Source organism: Eulemur rufifrons, chromosome 18, assembly GCF_041146395.1.
Source record: "Eulemur rufifrons isolate Redbay chromosome 18, OSU_ERuf_1, whole genome shotgun sequence".
In the NCBI taxonomy this organism is placed as follows: Eukaryota; Metazoa; Chordata; class Mammalia; order Primates; family Lemuridae; genus Eulemur; species Eulemur rufifrons.
Genome location: NC_091000.1, coordinates 27,911,467 through 27,930,326, shown reverse-complemented (window position 1 = coordinate 27,930,326; position 18,860 = coordinate 27,911,467). Strand labels below are relative to the sequence as shown.

General features: G+C 33.9%; 1 protein-coding gene across 2 annotated transcripts in view; it reads right to left on the bottom strand.

Annotated features, from left to right (window-relative positions):
• Nucleotides 1-430: 430 nt before the first annotated feature.
• NAA15 (N-alpha-acetyltransferase 15, NatA auxiliary subunit) overlaps nucleotides 431-18,860 on the bottom strand; it is a 71,161-nt gene continuing 52,731 nt past the window's right edge. The window contains exons 15-20 of one of the 2 annotated variants that reach the window (XM_069493181.1): nucleotides 17,956-18,149; nucleotides 13,007-13,115; nucleotides 10,864-10,962; nucleotides 6,169-6,315; nucleotides 4,568-4,665; nucleotides 431-1,937 (exon numbers count right to left, since the gene is read on the bottom strand). In XM_069493181.1, coding sequence (XP_069349282.1) covers nucleotides 1,737-1,937; nucleotides 4,568-4,665; nucleotides 6,169-6,315; nucleotides 10,864-10,962; nucleotides 13,007-13,115; nucleotides 17,956-18,149 — 848 coding nt within the window. In that variant the 3' untranslated portion in view covers nucleotides 431-1,736. The remainder of the gene's footprint in view (nucleotides 1,938-4,567; nucleotides 4,666-6,168; nucleotides 6,316-10,863; nucleotides 10,963-13,006; nucleotides 13,116-17,955; nucleotides 18,150-18,860) is intronic. The other variant, XM_069493182.1, reaches the window with a different exon arrangement.

Here is an 18,860-nt window from a genome sequence, read left to right as displayed (position 1 = left end):
GGATGTGGAATGCAGGTCATGTACTATGAAAGGCTGATTTTAGCACAACTGTTCAATCAATAAAAGGATCAGGCCTTCTGAAAATTCCCTTTAGAGTACATTCTATAAACTAAAAGTACCACAAAAAGGTCAATTATATATACAATTGGTTCATTGTACTTTAATCTTATTTGCTCAGATCTTGCAAATGCAATGAGAATATTAAGCCTGAGACTAGCTCTCAGTGTACAGGTTTAACATACATGTTAAGGCTCATTTTCCCAGTCAAAATAGTTTTTAGTTTTCCTTTCAAATTATGAATTACATTCATAGTACCTGCCACCAACCTAGTCCTCAATGAAATCTTAATGCAGGAGCAGCACTCTACTTATGGAATTTCCCCTGACATCAGCACTTAGCCCCTTCTAAAAAGCTCCCATCTGTACCTCTTGCTTACACCTCTGTTTCCACCTGTGTATTTTCACAGAAGCCCAACACAGATAGGTTGAAATATTCACACAACTGTTTTTCAAAAGAATTTATTGCATCATATTTGGTACCTTATGTTTGACAACAAAAAGGAAATTACATCTGTAACTGCAGGAAAAAGAAGCTGGTCTGTTATTTGGAAAAAAAAAAAAAAAGTTGGGCCCTTTAAAAATTACAAAGTCTTGGGCTTGCCTGAAACAACTGAGCAAGAAATATATTCTTAGAAATGTAGGGCTTCAAGTATTACAAACCTGTGACACTGTGGAAAAATTCCAGAGGTATCTAAACTGCAGCACTTTTTTTCTGCATATCGTGAACAAGGCCTGCTGAGGTTTTTAACTATTAGTCTTTTGATCAGTCATAGAATGGTAGTCAGGAGTTCTGCTCTTTAACTTCAAGCCATGGTAGATTTCCTTTTTTTCACTCTTGGTGAAAAATTCATGCTTGCTAATTAGTTGGTGCCACATCACAGTGCATTTGGTTCTTGCATTACAGTTTTAACAAGTTTGGCCAAAACAATGCTGAAAGGTTTGCATTGTTGTTTTAGTTCTTCAAGTTTTAGTTAAAATTGAGACTGTTCCAACTGGTTCCTTCAGTTAAAAACTGTGGTACAAGAACACCAAACTGATCATGTACAGTGAATTTTGGAAACACAACAAGCGTATTGAACACCTTCTAGGTTTCTTATAATTTTGCTTGGTATCTATATGTCCCAGTTTCTACAACATCAAGCATCTGTTGCAGATTTCTCTGTAAATAGTGATTCACACTGCATACTTACTATGGTCAGAATCAATTCCGTAACAAAATCAGTCAGATGCTAAAGCCCCAACAACTCTTTGTGCTCAGTGAAAGAATCCAGTGCTAAAACAGCATTTAGGCTGTCTGAGATATAGTAAAATCTCACAAGACAAATTTAAAGTAATATTTCTGCCACACACCTGCTTTGTTAGCTGTAACAGCCTCCAGATTTTATATAAATTAGTTTAAAAACATGGGTGGGTGGGTAGGAATAGGATAAGGTATCTTTTTTTAACCTCTCAATTTTAGCAGCTTTAATTTTTTTAAGAAACTGAACCTATATCCTGTAATGTTAGATATTTTATATATACTTTTTCAGCAGGATAAAAAACGTAAAACACTATTTGAAGGCAAGAACATTTACTCCTCTCATTCTGTGTAAGTTAGAGCAATGCAGCAGGTGCGTGACAAAAATATTATACACTAGATATGGTCCAAAGTCATTCCATTTGCTTGTTTGATGATGTTCAAATTTCATTGGCCAGTTCTTCGGTTTCTGCAGAACTATCTCCATTAACTGTGATCTTCAAATCCTCTTCATATCCAGGAGGCAAGAAAGCCAAAGCATAAGGGAAAAGCTTATGACAATTTGCTCTATAAACTTCAGCAGCTTCTTTACAGTCTCCTAGGCTACCATCACACAAGGCTTCCAATACCTCCATACATGTCTAAAGAAAGAAAAATCATCATGTTAAAACTTGTCAAAAAAGATTTTTACTGTGAATTTATTACACATTTCAGTATCAATTCAATATTTCCAAAATAAGAAATAAATGCACATATTTAAGGGAAAAAAAACCCATTTATTCCTGCATACACATTCCAGTAGAATGTTCTTTAAGGCCTAATTTATCCATTTCTCCAGAATTGCAGGGTTTACACAAGAGGATAAACATGGGACAAATGTAGAAACAAGACTAAGGTGAGGCAAGTAAGGTGTATAGGGTGCTACATTTAAAGAGGTACCCACTCTCTCAGCAAGTACACAACCCTCGGCAGCCAACTTTAACTCAGCCTAGTCTGGCCCTGTGTATAAGCGTCTAATTTACAATGCCAATGCCAATTATTATACATAGACCTTTTAATTTTTGGGAGGCCTTAGAGCCAGCCAGCAAAATCAAACATTGTTTTTCAACCTTATATTCAAATTAAAGAACATCTTAAGGCATGCCCAATAGCTAAACAGAAAAGACTGTCTCAAACACAAAGTGATTGTAGGCAAGAAAAATCATGAAAATCAGTAATTCTTTCAACAAAATCCCTAAGTAAGTCTGCTTCTTATATTTTTAAATGATTTTTGTTGAATTGCATTTCTCATATTTTCCTTTTTAATCTTTTCATTTAGAAAACACTACTTAGTTTCCAGATATGTAGAATTCTATAAACTGTGTCAGGTTACAAAGGATCTTAAATCCAGGTTCTAAATGGTGCAACTAACAAGAGCAGTTTCTCTTTCTTAAAATAGTGCCTTCATTTGCATTAAATGAATATATTTAACTATCTTTCAGCAAGTACTTTATTATTTGGATGCTTATAACACAAAATAGCAGTCCTTTGTTTTTACTCTAAACTATAATCTGTATTTTATAATATACTCATATTGTCTTTTACTTTAATCTCATATTGTATTACAAGCTATAAAATGAGTATTTTATTATGTTAGTGCAAAAGTAATTGCAGTTTTAGCATTGTTGAAATTTGCTGTTTGATATTGGAATACATTCTTAAATAAATGTGGTTATGTTATACATCATTTTAATGTATATTTCTCACTTTATGATTTTTTTGCTAATGACTTATTACTTGCTGTTTATTTTATATTTATTTTAGACTTTGGAAATTATGTTAGACAAAAAGCAAATTCGAGCAATTTTGTTATTCGAGTTCAAAATGGGTCATAAAGCAGTGGAGACAACTTCGCAACATCAACAACACATTTGGCCCAGGAACTGTTAATGAATGTACAGTGCAGTGGTGCTTCAAGAAGTTTTGCAAAGGAGATAAGAGCCTTGAAGATGAGGAGCACAGTGGCGGGCCATCAGAGCCATCGGAGGTTGACAACAACCGAGAGCAATCATAAAAGCTGATCCTCTTACAACTACATGAGAAAGTTGCCGAAGAACTCGTCATTGACCATTCTACAGTCGTTTGGCACTTGAAGCAATTTGGAAAAGTGAAAAAGCTCGTTAAGTGGGTGCCTCATGAACTGACTGAAAATCAAAAGAATCATTGTTTTGAAGTGTCACCTTCTCTTATTGTACGCAACAACGAATGATTTCTCAATCGGATTGTGACGTGCAATGAAAAGTGGATTTTATATGACAACTGGTGATGACCAGCTCAGTGGGTGGACTGAGAACCAACTCTGAAGCACTTCCCAAGGCCAAACTTACACCACAAAAAAGGCCATGTTCGTGGTCTGCTGCCAGTTTAATCCACTACAGCTTTCTGAATCCTGGCGAAACCATTACATCTGAGAAGTATGCTCAGCAAATCACTGAGATGCACTGAAAACTGCAACGCTTGCAGCTGGCATTGGTCAACTGAAAGGGCCCAATTCTTCTGCACGAGAGCACCCGACCACACATCGCAGAACCAACGCTTCAAAAGTTGAACGAACTGGGCTATGAAGTAAGTTTTGCCTCACCTGCCACATTCACCTGACCTCTCCCCAACTGACTACATCTCAACAACTTCTTGCAGGGAAAACGCTTCCACAACCAGCAGGATGCAGAAAATACTTTCCAAGAGTTCATCGAATCCTGAAGCATGGACTTTTATGCTACAGAAATAAACAAACTTATTTCTCATTGGCAAAAATGTGTTGATTGTAATAGTTACTATTTTGATTAATAAAGTTGTGTTTTAGCCTAGTTATAATGATTTAAAATTCACAGAGACTGCAATTACTTTTGCACCAATCTAATTATTTAGCCCCTGGTAAATAAACCTTAAATATGTCAGAATCTTCACTGAGACCACTGCTGGCTCTGAAATGCACAGAGACAAGTTGAAATTTAAAAATAATATACGAAACATAAATATGATTATACTAAAATATATTTTTAAAAAAGTCATTCCAAATTACAGATGTGAAACTAGTTACTGAATGTCAAGTAGCCTGGTGTGCTTTGTGTATATATATATATACACAAAACCCTAAATAAATTTAAGATGAGCTATTTCTGACATAGATTCTTAATGATTTAAAGAATAACAAAAAAGTTATTTTTCTTGGTGAAAAGAGAAACAAAAAGTAGTCCAGTATTCTTACGTAGAGATTACGAAAACTCTTTACCTGGAGGTTTCTGTTAGTGAGGGATTCATCAAGTGTTGTTGCCAACTCTATAGCTCGCTTCTGACTAGAAGGATCTAAATAATATACCATTTTGGCAGCTACATGAGAAGGGGAAAGGAAATTTGTTTTATTTCAAGTAAAACCAACATCTCATCCTCTACTTATTCAAATATAAAATGCAGGTTACATGTCCACACAGAGCATGGCACTTTATTAGAAAAATGGGAATAGCCACGGGAGACACTGTTATTTAAAAAAAAAAATCCTGAGGGTAGACCAGAAATAGCCTAACCGTCAAAAATAGGTAAATTGCCAAAATGATTAAGGTATATCATGTGTATCTATCTAATAAAATATAATGTATACATAAAATATGCACAGTAAAAGAGACTATGAATACAAATATTCTAGTAATAATACTCTGTGGTGGGACCATGGATAGTCTTCTTTCTAAAATAAGCACAATAATTTGGGGGTGAAGGGAATACCCAATCTCAATACCATGTGCCAAAAAACTGAGTTCAGGATTCCACAAAGGCATACAAAGCTGCTGGGCTTCTTAGCCAGGTATTTTAAAAGAATACTACTAAAGCACTACCCACATGATCCCATAAAGTCCAGATTTTGGCCCACTGGTATAGACTCTTATCTTAGATTTCCCATAAACTATCAGATAGTTCCAGGTGTTTACCATTGTCAAGTTTGATACCTATAATAAGCATGAGAAATGGAAGATGATGGTCGCATCTGAGTGAATAATAAAAATATAATGGGCCGGGCGCGGTGGCTCACGCCTGTAATCCTAGCACTCTGAGAGGCTGAGGCGGGCGGATTGTTTGAGCTCAGAAGTTCGAGACCAGCCTGAGCAAGAGCGAGACCTTGTCTCTACTAAAAACAGAAAGAAATTATATGGACAGCTAAAAATTTATATAGAAAAAAAAAAAAAAAAAGTAGCCAGGCATGGTGGCACATGTCTGTAGTCCCAGCTACTCGGGAGGCTGAGGCAGAAAGATTGCTTAAGCCCAGGAGTTTGAGGTTGCTGTGAGCTTGATGCCACGGCACTCTAGCCTGGGCAACAGAGCGAGACTCTGTCTCAAATAAATAAATAAATAAATAAAATGATGGGAGAAGAAATAAAAGAAAAAGCTCCTCTTCTATTGTGCGGTACACATTTAAATTTAGTTATGCTTGCTTCTTTGTAATGCCAATGCTGAGCCACGAGAGACAACTGACCTTGATTCATAGTAAATAATATTGTCTTAAGAAACTAAAAAATGTATAGAAAATGTGTGTATGTGTGTGTGTGTGTGTGTGTGTGTATGAGATTGGGTCTTGCTATGTTGCCCAGATTGGCCTTGAACTCCTGGGATCAAGTGATTCTTCTACCTCAGCTTCCCAAATAGCTGGGACTACAGGTGTGCACCACTGCACACAGCTTAGGAAGCATATTTAAGCTGCCTGTTTTCATAGGATTAAAATGTAAAATATACACAATGCCTCTTTCTGTGCTAAAAATGTGCACCCTACATTTCACTGATCTATTAAAATAAATACTGAAGTTGTTTTAGAAGGCTAAGAGAGGGATAAAATAAAATGATTACCTGATAATCTGTGTGGCAATGAATCAGAATTCCTTTTCAGAAAAGTTTCATTAAAATTCTTTGGATTTGTTGCTCCAAAAAGACGATTCATTTCTTGTTTTAATACTGTTCTAACTGTATCAGGTAAATCTTTACTTTCACAAACTGCTGAATAAATTAAAAACAAACCGTCTTAGTAGTTAAATACTCTGATAAAGTTTTGTAAGAGCTAAATTATGTACTTGATGAGGCCAATGCAACACAGCAAATACAGACAAGACTAGATAAAACCTACTGATATTTCAATATTTAAAGAAGAGCTTACCTACATAAATTTAAAGAATATGTACCAGCAGACCAATCTGATCATTGTTCTAAAGGCATTCAAAGAATTTCACCAACAGGTGATTCATTTCCAGAAAACAACAGGATGCAAAATGAATGACAAAAGATCTAATTTCAAAGCCTTCTAAGCCTCTAGGATTGTATCCCCTCAACCTTAAGGTCTGCAGAGCAGAGGGGCTTGAGAGCACTTACATGTAAATACTATCACAGGAAATATGTTGTGCTTAAGACAACAAATTTTCCTCATCTTCCTTATCTTCCTCTATACCTAAGTAAGGCACATTTACCAATTAAAAAAAAAAAAAAAAGAAACATAGCTGACGTCATTGACCCTTTTTAGGAACTATGTGAATTGAGCTATCACTATATAATAAACTCCAAAGGACTACCAAAGCATTTTCCTGTAGTAAATACACAATAGTCAATAAATACCTGTATTCCCAGGCCTTGGGATTTAGAGATGAAAAAGCAGACCCCAATCCCTCTGGACTGATTCCAAGTTATGCTTTGTTTCATTGTTATTTTGGTATAGAGTGATAACAGCCTAGAGCTTTGGAGCCAGACAGACCTGGGTATGGACCTGGGTTTGGACTAGTCATAACCTCTCTGAACCTATTTTTTGATCTATAAAATTGGGGTGATATCTAACCTAGAGGGTTTACAGTAAGAATAAGATACCATATAAAAGTGCAAATTATATACCAGGTATTCAATAAATTGTAGTTACTATTTTTGTTATAGTTTGAAAACATAACTAGATTTTCCTGATGGTGGTGGCTTTCAAATTTCTACTGCAACTAAGTATTTGTACTGTGACAAATGTATAATCCCACATCCATAACTTGTGTGAACCAAAAGTTTCGCAGAGCACTTACTATGTTTGACATAACGCTGATATTTTCTATACCATTTTATTTCAGGTTTCCGAACGTTGATAATAACTCATTTGTAACTGATTTCATTGATTTTGTTATTCTACCATGGATCATCACCCTAAGTTTAAAAAATTCTGAACCCTGAAGAGTAGATATAGAAGTATAATGTTTAAGTTTAACTCTGTTCTGGCTGTACTTTCCACTTGGTTTTGGCAATTTATCAATACTTGTTTTTCAGGGGGAAGCAAGAGTAGAGAGAGAATAGGAAGAATAGTTAAAATAAGTCATAGCCAATTATAGTGAACATTATCTCAAAAAATATAAATCTTCCATATAATGAAAGTTATTTCCATGAGCCTTGTTAGTTTGCCTGAAATGCTTTCGGGACACTTTATATGTAGGCAGTAATTGTACAATCTACATTTTAACTTGTTTCCCTTAGATTAAACAATCTCCCAGAAAAATCAAAACTGCTAAGAAAAAAAAATTCACTCCACAAAATGAAAGAGCAACACATATATTTAAATAACTCCCAACTTTACTAAGTTTCCAAAAACATTTCCTCACTTGGTAATTCACAAAAGTTTGAGGCCCACTCAGTTTCTTCTCCTAAATCATGTAGATTACAACTAAAATTTCCAGGAAGATATCAATTACAAAAAAAAAAAAAAAATCTGCAATGAAACCTCAACTGTCCTATGGAATTCTGGTAATGAAATTTTACCTCTACCTTTAAGAAAAGGATCAACTTCAATGTCATAGATTATCAGATGATTTATTATTGCTAAAAACTAGTGGGCAGGAAAAAAATCTAAAAAGACTTTGAAAGTGACAAGACTAATAAAAAAATACTGAGTTCTCAACAATGTAAAAAAGAACAAAAATCTCAGATTATTCAATCACCTTCCATAATAAGAGTAGTAAGTGTTGTGAATCAAGGAAAAATACTAACTGGATGGGCAGGGGTGGATAAAACCTTTTGATCTGGGTCCTTTGACATCTTAAAATTGAAATACTGTTTGATTCACGCTATTAACTTATTAGCAGATTGAATTAAGTAATCACCAGTGATTAAAAGCCACAATGAAGAGGGGGCTGATTCTTAACAAAAGGAGTTGCCCTGGGTTTTCAAGGTAGTTGCCATTATTAATAATTTGGGTAGAAAATATTCATATTTTGTGTGAGATAATGATTGCTTAGTATGTTACAGCACAACATACTAAGTGACTACCACTCAAAATGGCAAAATGAATGAGAATGGTAAATAAGGCTTAAATAATAATAAATAATAAATGAGAGTATTAAAGAAGGGTAGGGAGACATACATAAGTACAGAGAAAAATAATCTCTGCAGAAAAAAGACAAATGAGGTTGTAGAAATAAGAAACAGATGTAATGTCTCACTGTAGATCAAAGTAGCCAAATAGTGGTGATTTTAAAAGCAGGTAGAAGAATATAAACAGGTAAGAAAATAAGAAAAATTGAATATATAAGCTCCTGTCTTTTACTTAGCAGTGATTAGAAATGTAATTTAAATTGCTTTTAGTCCTATAACTTTAAAATTTTTTAAAAAGTAAAAAACTTAAGAAGAGTATCAATTCCCCCTCAGAATAAAAAGGGAGAAAGGTGGTCCTATATGATAAATGGCTTCATGCAGCTTATAGTAATTACACTGGTAGTATAACATATTCTAGAGACTTAGAGGGTGCCAGTAACCATGCTAAAATCCACATTCATTTAGAAAGGTCTCTACAAATGATTAAAATAGTTGTGGAGGCATTGTTTTTTCCTCCATACTCCCCAGAACAGTGTATTTGTGAGGGTTTCTTTGTAAAGAAGCAATTACAACAATATATCTCAACATGACAAATGTATTCATGAAAAATTACTTCTAAATTAAACTTCTTTAAAAGCACCAAATATTTTAGTTAAAGAAACCTTTGGGGTATATAACAAAGATAATTGTATTTGGATATCTGTAGTTTTACATATGATTTTATGTACAACCCTGTGTTCAGCAAAGGAAATAAAGCAGTCTACCTAACTCCTTAAATGCTTTTTAAAGAGACAGTGGTGCACCTTTACCACTGCCAGTAACTGTGGCCTAATTTCATTGCCTAAATTCAGTCAAAATGAGGATCACTTTGTAAAGTCTCTTCATGACAATGATTTTAGCTGACCACCTAGAGCAATGGGTACAGCAGCACAGATACTCAATAATTCTAACTAATTATTAAAAATTTTAAGCCCATGTGTATTTTAATTTTCTGAAACCAACTGCTGAAAGAAAAGTCATGTTAATCAATCTACATATTCTATATACTCATTACTAGCAAATGCATTTAAATATGTCACTTTTAATTCGTATTTCCAAAGAAAGTTTCTAACTCCAAAGGACTTAGGTATTTTATTTAATTACCTTTCAGGAAAGAATCTAGCGCATAAAACAAAGTGTGTATGTTATTTTTTTGTTTGTTTGTTTGTTTGTTTTATTTTCAGGCCATCCTTTTGGATGTGTATGTTATTTTTGAAAATAGTTTGTGTGTACTCCATCCTAATTGAGAATGGATCAAAACTATTATTTGTAGCCTTAATTTTCTGATTCACGATTTCAAAGTTTTTCTAATACTAAGAAAAACAAACTTCTTTATTTTTTCTAAATACAGTAATTCTTTCTTCTATTTTCTATAATGTAGTTATATTACTACTTCCACAATTTTTTTTATATTGAGGAAAAACATTCCTAGGAATCAGTTTCTATAACAGGAGTTATTTTTGGACAAGCATAAAAACAACTTAAATAAGGCTTTACTTCTTCTCAAAAGTCAAAACAGTGTTCTTAATTGGGACAATTTAGCATTTTTTAAAAAGCTTGATTAGGATGGCTGGTTTAATTTCATCATTTTTTACATAATGAATGAAATTAACAATGAGATAGCTAAGTTAATGTTATTATGTTATCTTTTAGGCTCTAAAAATCTATAGTTCTACTTCACATTAAAACTAATACATTGATCTGCCTGTCAAAATATTTGAAAATACAGATTATTTTCAAGTAACAAAAAAATTTTTTAACTCTTAAAGAATTGTGCTAAGCAAACCTAATTCATGCAAATTCAGATCTACAAGATAAATAAGGAGAAAATAGTCAACTTCAAAGAGATTCTCCAATTTTAAAACAATTTCCTAAGAAACTTTACATAATGCAATATGATTCAAAACTTCAACTTACAGATAACTTTTTAGAAACAGAAACAAAGGTGATTCTCAAACATCTGGACTCAACAATTCTATGTCAAAATCAGGTAACATTTATAGTCTTAAAATAAAGACCGTTATCACACACACAAAAAAAGAGCCCTACTTTCCCTCTTAGCTAATTTAATATACAACAGCTTTAAAATCATTGAGTTTATGATAAACTTGTACAGATCATTTATATAGTCACTATTAACTACTGTATCAAATACTTAAGTAATGGAAAACAAAAACATACCAGTACTAAAGAGTCGAATCATACACTCATGAAGCCAGGGATGACTAGAATCAATAGCAAATGCCCTCTTTACTGATTGTAGCATCAAAAGAAACTTTTCTACAAAAAGAAAAAGTAAGATATATTTTGATCATTTGATAAAATAAGAGACCCTCCTTTGAAGGGCCAAGACCTTACAAATAGGAAAATTAGAGTCAATCACACCTGAACTGCAAACGTATGGTTGAAGCAAACAATTTTCCTTCAATTAACAATATCAGCTGATATTTTTCATATAACATTCCTTAAGAAAAAAAGTTTTATAAAATATTAGAAAATTTAGGCAGCATTCAGCAATATTTGAACTAATGGCATATAAACAAAGAAACAAAATTTGAAGCCATTTCATTTCCTAACCTCCTTTAATCAAAATAAAGAAATGTTCCCCACTACACAGAAAATTTCCTTGTGTATTCTTGAAAGTATTTCCTTTCCTGCATTTTGTAACATGTAAAATCGTTTCCCTTTTACTTGACTTTCCTCTCCTGCCAATCAATCCCTGACTCCTCTTCCCCACTGAAGATAGACTATTCAGCAAGATCATGTTTTCAGTCATTTTCTAATCTCTCTCTACACTATCTCCACCCCATTCTCCATCTTTGCCAAAGTTCAGTAGTGTTTCCACATGTTAAATGGAAATTTGAACTTGCATGCTCAGTCCATTTCCAAGTCTTATCGATATAACCCTGTCTTTGTTAAGACTTCCCTAATTTGGTACCCTTTTCCAAATATCAAAGTTCAAAACCCCAGGCTCTTCTGATAATTTCTTTTCCCTTGCCCCCAACACTGAGAAAGCTAAAAATACTGCCATGCCCTTTGTCATTACCAATTTCATACAACTGCAGTGGATTCCAAATGCTGGGGTCCTTTAGAGGTTAGAACACAGCCAAGAAGCCAATTGAATGGGGCTTTAGATTGCCCTTCCCCACTTTAAGCAGAGCAGCTTTTGTATTTTATACTTTGGGGTTCCATTTAAGAATATTTTTTAAGGGGGAGTTGTATAAACTGTTAAAAGAAAAGTTTGAAAATTATTGGACTATTATTAAACTTATTTTCCAAGTTATAACACAATAATTGTGGAAAATAGAAAATACTTTCATCACTCAAACTCTAACAAGAGACAAGCTGTTATCTTTTGATCTATTTCTTCCCAGCCATTTCTATATTATATACCATGCTAAATTTATTAATAAAAATTCAATCTAGAGTTAGTTTTGTATCCTATCATAAAACAATGTTATATAGCCACTTTCCTCCCAACAATACTTTTGCTAAACATGACTTAATGGATACTCTACATAGAGAAGTACCATTCTACTCAACCTGCTTTAATAGTTATATTGTTCAGAACCAGAATCTTCTATTTGATCTTACTAACTAGTTTCTCTACCCTTCAATATCCATCACCTTAGTGACAAACTTTTTTTTCAGTCTTTTTGTTTTTTTTTTTTTCTTGAAGTTCATGTATTGGAAGAGAAACTTTTTTTTTGATGAACCACTGGACTATATCAATTCAGCACTATAAAATCTTATGATCTACTAAATATATATTCTAAGCATCTTAAACTTGGAAACCTAGACCCTTCATTTATCTTTTACCTGGCTCCAGGTAATACAGACGTCAATATTATTTATACATTCTTGTGTTATCTTAATAGATACTCTTTCTTTCTATGTATGCTTTCCTTTAGAAATACAATCCACTCAAGATCTAGCTGAAAGATTATATCTTCTATTTATGACAATAGCTCATAATAGCCAATATTTATTTAATGCTTACTATGTACCAGGCACTATTCTAAGCTTTGTATTAACTAATTTTATCCACGCAATCATCAGTTCTTTGAACTACATAAATGGCAATTACCATATTTGACCTTAATTCTAGTCATGAACATTCATCTATGATTCTAATGTCCTAGAAGAGTTAAATTGTATCATTGTACCTTCCCACAACCTTCTGTGCATCACAGGCATTTCTGTGAGAAAGCTGCATTAGCATTTGCCAAATAACCCTACAGTGGTGAGGCTATGAGAGCTGGGTGACTATAACTAAGAAATACAGTGATCAGTTTATCAGGTCCACTATACCCTAATTGCCTACCTTTCCTAAAGTAAATCTCAAAGGCAAAAAGATGAGTTTCTATCTTGTTCTTCACCAAGTTCTTCAACGGTGTTAAAAATTTAATAGCTTCTTCCAATGGAGTTTCAACCTAACAAAAATAAAAGATATTATACAAATGGAAGTAAGATTCTTGGGGAGTGTGATTTTATTCTTGCTATTAAAAATACTTACTGGTTTTTTAAAATTAAAAATCACTTACCAGGCACTCAGAAAAACACTGCCATATTTTAACCTCCCATAATCTAAATGAAGGGGATTTTGAACTCTAGAATTCTTAACCACAAAGATTACATTATCTCTGGATAGAAACTAACTAACAAGAAGGAAGTAGATAAAATAGAACCAGGAAAAGAAAGACAATAAAAGAAACAAGTAAAACAGCCAAGGGGAAAAAAAGACAGAAAAGAGAGGTAAAGTAGGATGAAGAGAGATAAGAAGGAAACTGTAGAGAACATTACAGAATAAGTGAATGTTCTTTATAATTCAAACAAAGTGAAATATAATCAAGCTATTAAAAATAGTATACTATCCATTCTGTCTTGCTTTATTCTACTATAAATTCTACAAAAATTCTTATTTATTCAAATACCTACTAATGGTAAGATGGCATCTGAAAAGATTTACATTTATAGAACTGTCCCAACTACCCTTTGTTAATTATATAATGTCATATTAATTATATACTTATAATCATTACTAAGCAGGTATAATGTAGTTGTGCTACTGTTATACTCCCAGACTTAGTACTGAGACAAGACTATTATTCCCTACACACTGAAGTGGGGCTGGGGAACAACAGTATGTTTATCAGAAGGGCACTCAACATCTGCATTCTATATTTGCCTTCTCTCACCATTGAGGCAATAACAATTTATCCTCAATGGAAAATATACTTGCCCTATCTGTCCAGCATACCTCTGCCAGTACAGTAATTGTGGTTTTACCAACACCACTGGCCAAGGAAATTATATCACAGCAAAAAAAAAAAAAAAAAAAAAAAAGTTAAGCAATGAAGTGATGTTTATGGGATTCACCTTTTCCTGGCGAGTAAAGCAGTGGCCTTATAGGACAATAAAATAATCCATTAAAATCCCAGCTACAGTGCCAGATGATGTTATTTTGAAGTATACATGCTCTAAACCAGAACCCAAAATCAATCAATGACACTGTCACTCTAATAACTGTACATTCAGGAACCAAGAGATAGAAGAGAAAATAGAGACAGTCATTAAGTATGCCTTTCTCACATATTTGTAAATATTTTGCTTCTTGTTCCCATGACTCCACGTTCTATTGGGTTGGAATTTACAGTACAAGGGGAGAAATGTTTCTACCAAAGAAAAGTAGAGAACTGGAAACTGAAACTACCACCCAGCTATATCAAGAGGCTTTTCATGGCTCTAGGGGTATGGACTGAAATGAGGGTCAGTGTATAGACCAGAGTAATTAACTACTGGGGAGATATGACTGCTATTACAAAATGGAAACAAGGAATATAGAGAAGGTGAGTCAATACAAGCATTGTATTTAGCGAAAACAAGTATGTGAACTTGGAGAGAAAACAGAGCATTTAATTCTGTCTGTAATTCTAATAAACAAAAACATACGCCCCAAAGGAGATCTCGTTCAGATGTCCCAACATTATAGTCTCAGTCTCTGTGTGCCTCTCAGATAAATTTTGTCAGAGTAAATCTAAATGTTTAAATATATGTATATAACCACAATAAAGCTAACTATATTCTACATTTACTCATACATAATGCAGTACATAGTTATATATACAAAAGCATAGGAAGTAGTTCTAAAAATCAGTGCTTAAGAAAAAAAAAGTCAAAATACCCTTGAAAATCCCTTAAGTTGAAAAGATAGGCAAGTAGATATAAATATATAATACAACTAGTTTGCGTTAAGTGTAAGAAAACCATATTCTAAAGTAACAAAATCACAATCATTGTAGCAAGAGATTCACACCAAGAGAGGCACACAAGAACTGAGATGTAGTAAACAAATGGCGGTCATGCCTTCCATCTCAAACTCAGTTGGGGTTCAGTGTTCACTGAGGGGAATATTGGATAGAATTACCAGCATTATGCATATCCTTGCCTCTCTTAAAGAAAAAATTACAGTCATGAAGAGTCGAATTCACCTAGGTTGAATGAATGCATGTGGAATAGGACTGCACTGTGCTTGAGGGGCAATTTAAGACATTCGCAAGAGCAGTTTATCATATACCATTTTTAAATTTACAAACTGACTTGAAATCTAATCTCCATATTAAGATATGTGGTATAGGAGTATATCTCTCTATTATAGCAACAAAAAGTTTAAAGTGATTAAACCCAATATAGGAAGAATACTGTACTAAGGACTTACAGCCCTTGGAATAAAAGTGTATATACACAACATGAAAAAAAAAATTCAGTTCAGATGCTGCTGACTGAAGGCAAGGAATGACACAGGATGAGTAGCAGGTGAGGGAATTTACAAATACCAACTATTGAGAAACAAGTAATACAGCTTCAGCCAAGACCTCAGATTTATAATCAGTTAACTGAATATTAAATTTACTAATTGAACCCCTTCCCAGTTTCCTTTTCTCCTTCTTAATTGGAATTACTACTAAATTGATAATACTTTGATTTTATTTCATATATAGTCATGTGTTACATAAGGACATTTTGCTCAAGGACGGACCGCATATACAATGGTGGTCTTCTAAGATTATAATACCATATTTTTACTGTATCTTTTCATGTTTAGATACACAAATCCTTAACATTATGTTACAATTGCCTACAGTACTCAGTACAGTAACATGCTGTACAGGTTCATAGCCAAGGAGCAAGAAGCTATACCAAACAGCCTAGGAGCATAGCAGGCTATCCCATCTAGGTTAAACAAGTACACTCACTCTATGATGTCCACACAATGATGAAATCACCTAAGGACACATTTCTCGGAATGTATCCCTATTGTTAAGCCACACATAACTGTATATTATCTTGAACTGGTGACACTAAATTTGCCATGAAAGAATGATAAAATACAGGAAAATACCCCAAACAGCCCACTATAGACTAAAGACCCAGACTTGATGGATAGCATTTAAAATAGCCAATGCCACTCCTAGTTATGATGGCTTGGTGTAATTTGGCTTTGTCACCACATTGGTGATATGAGTAAGCATAGATTAGATAGGGCATCTTGGAGAAAGTTAGCTAAGGAAGAGAAGTGTCTTCTTATATGCCTAACAGGCAAGAATAGTATGTACACTAAGGAACAGTCCATGAAAAGGGGTGCTTTCAACTAAGTTCCTTCCAAACAAAGCAGTCAGAAGCACTTTCTATAGGCATTATCTTGTTCTGAGACTCTACAAACCTAAGAATAATTAGATCACAGCTTGACATCTGGTCCAAAGGCAACCACTTGACGCTGGACACAAGGAAAACCTAACAGTCTACAAGGGGGCTTGATACAAGAATTCCGCTCTGTAGGTATACTCTTTATTAAACAGTGACTAAACAATCCAAATAGAGCCTCTCACGAAGAGTTACAAAGAAAAAAGTCACTAGGGAAAAGTCATGGGATAAAGGGAAAAGCAAGTAAAAAAGCAATGGTGGAAGGTAGGCAGTGACAGTGGTAAAAGTAGCAGTAACAAATGAAGTTGCGGTATAACGATGGAAGTGCTAAGTTGATGTTACGCCCTGAATGACTTCACAATTCTCCAAGAAGCCTAAAAGGTCAATTTTCTGTGCTTTTTCACTTCCCTTTGTAATCTTCCAATAAACTCAACAATAAAAAGATACTATGTTTGTTCCTAGCAGGTATGCAATTATTTGTGAAAATATGTCAATATACCCTTGTGAAATCCAAACTAGATGTTTCTACATTTCTCACAGCAATATTACTATGTCTAGGAAATGTTACTGTCCACATACTCTGGTATAATTCTAAACATATTCTCCAACTCTTTATTTGTTTGGGTATTATAACTTTCCTTAGTTACAAAACAATCAAGGAAATGATTTTGAATTTTTATATACCAATGAAGCTAAAATTAAAATCAAGGGCAATGTGCTTACTATATTGCTTTTATGTAATAAATTATGTAATTATTATTTCTATAGAGATGGTGGTCTTGCTATGTTGCCCAGGCTGAACTCCTAAGTTGGGGCACTCCCCCCACCTCAGCCTCCCAAGTAGCTGGGACTACAGACGCATGCCACCTTTGGTCCATGCAATTATTTTCATACTGAGTAGGAAGATGTTAAGGGTCATAAGAAAGGGCACAGGAATATTATTAATCAAAATGGTTCATGTGGTTTCAGTTTATTGGTTAAAAACAGCAGGTCAGATTTTGACTTGGGGAAAATATTTAAGGATTTTTAAGGTATTAGGTTTAAATGGGAAAGGCCAGTAAGAAATAATGTAAACTGACAATATAGTAAGTGAGAGATACACATATAGTTTTCAGTTTATAACAAACTCACTTTAGCCAAGATATAAAAGTTTGCATGTTAACCACTTGTAACAGACACTAGATGTTTCACACATATATTTTCCCTAGTCCTAGTAAGGATTTTCTTAGTCCTATTTTATAGATGAAAAAACCATCAGAGAGGTTAGACAAAGTGTCCAAGGGCAGGTACACGGTGAAAGTGTTAAGAGCTGGTGTCTGGACCCAGATCAGAATGACTCAAAAGCCAAAATTTTTTCCACTATACGACAGTGGATGACTCTTAACAAGGATCATAACTGCAAGTTTTAAACATGAAATACAATCAGAAACAAAATATTTTAAAAAGAAGACTAAAAATTAAAATTTTGGGCTCTAAAATCTATAATCACATGGGTCAAATAAGATAGTATAAAAATGACTATGGCTGCTCATGAAATTTCACTGAATTGTGCTAAACAATATCAATTACCTTGGCCAGTTTCTCAGGGATAAGTTCTTCTTTTGGACCTCCAATTTCTTCATCATCATCATCCTTCTTCTTTTTCTGATTTCTCTGCTGTTTTTCTTTTTCTGCATTTTTTTTCTCCTCTTCTAACTGGGCTTTCTTTTGCGCTCTTCTTTGTTTATTACGTAGCTTCTTTAGCTCTTTATCAGACATGTTTGCTGTAGGCAGTAAATGTTAATTAATGAAATTATAAGCATGTTAATCAGATTAGTAATTACCAACTACTACTATTTAATATTCCCAAACTCCTATAAAAAAATATTGTATGGTATGCATGTAAAGGTACCTAGCCTTTGAATGGTTTCACATTAGACAGCAAACAATGTAACCACCTCAAAAATTTTTTTGGAAACCAGGTTGCGTATGCATGTAAACATTTAAGGATGGCAAAACACAGGAGTTATTCTAGCAATGTTAAGCTACTTGCAATTCTATGAATATAACAAGCTGATGGATATTTCCATGGCTTTGGACTATGCTCTCTCTTAGTTATGCCTTCTCTACCCAGGCCAAACAGTTATTCATTCTCTTCTCTGTGCTGCCACTATGCCTAACATATTTTGCTTATCACAATACTTTGTATACCTATCTCTCTTGTAGACTGTGAGCTCCTTGTTAAAAGAGACCCTGTATTAATCTGTAATCTCTGTATTCTCAGGACCAACAGCATGCCAAAATATACAGAAAACACTCAAATATCTGTTGACAAAAATAAATGAATAACTCTATGGTAAATTAAAAATTTGATATTAAAAATTAACAATATCTCTAGAGGTATAAACTGTGGGATGTCTCAAAAGAAAATCACCGACACATATGCTATAATAAAGTGAAAAATGTATATGTTTAGGTTTCAAGCAACAGATTTG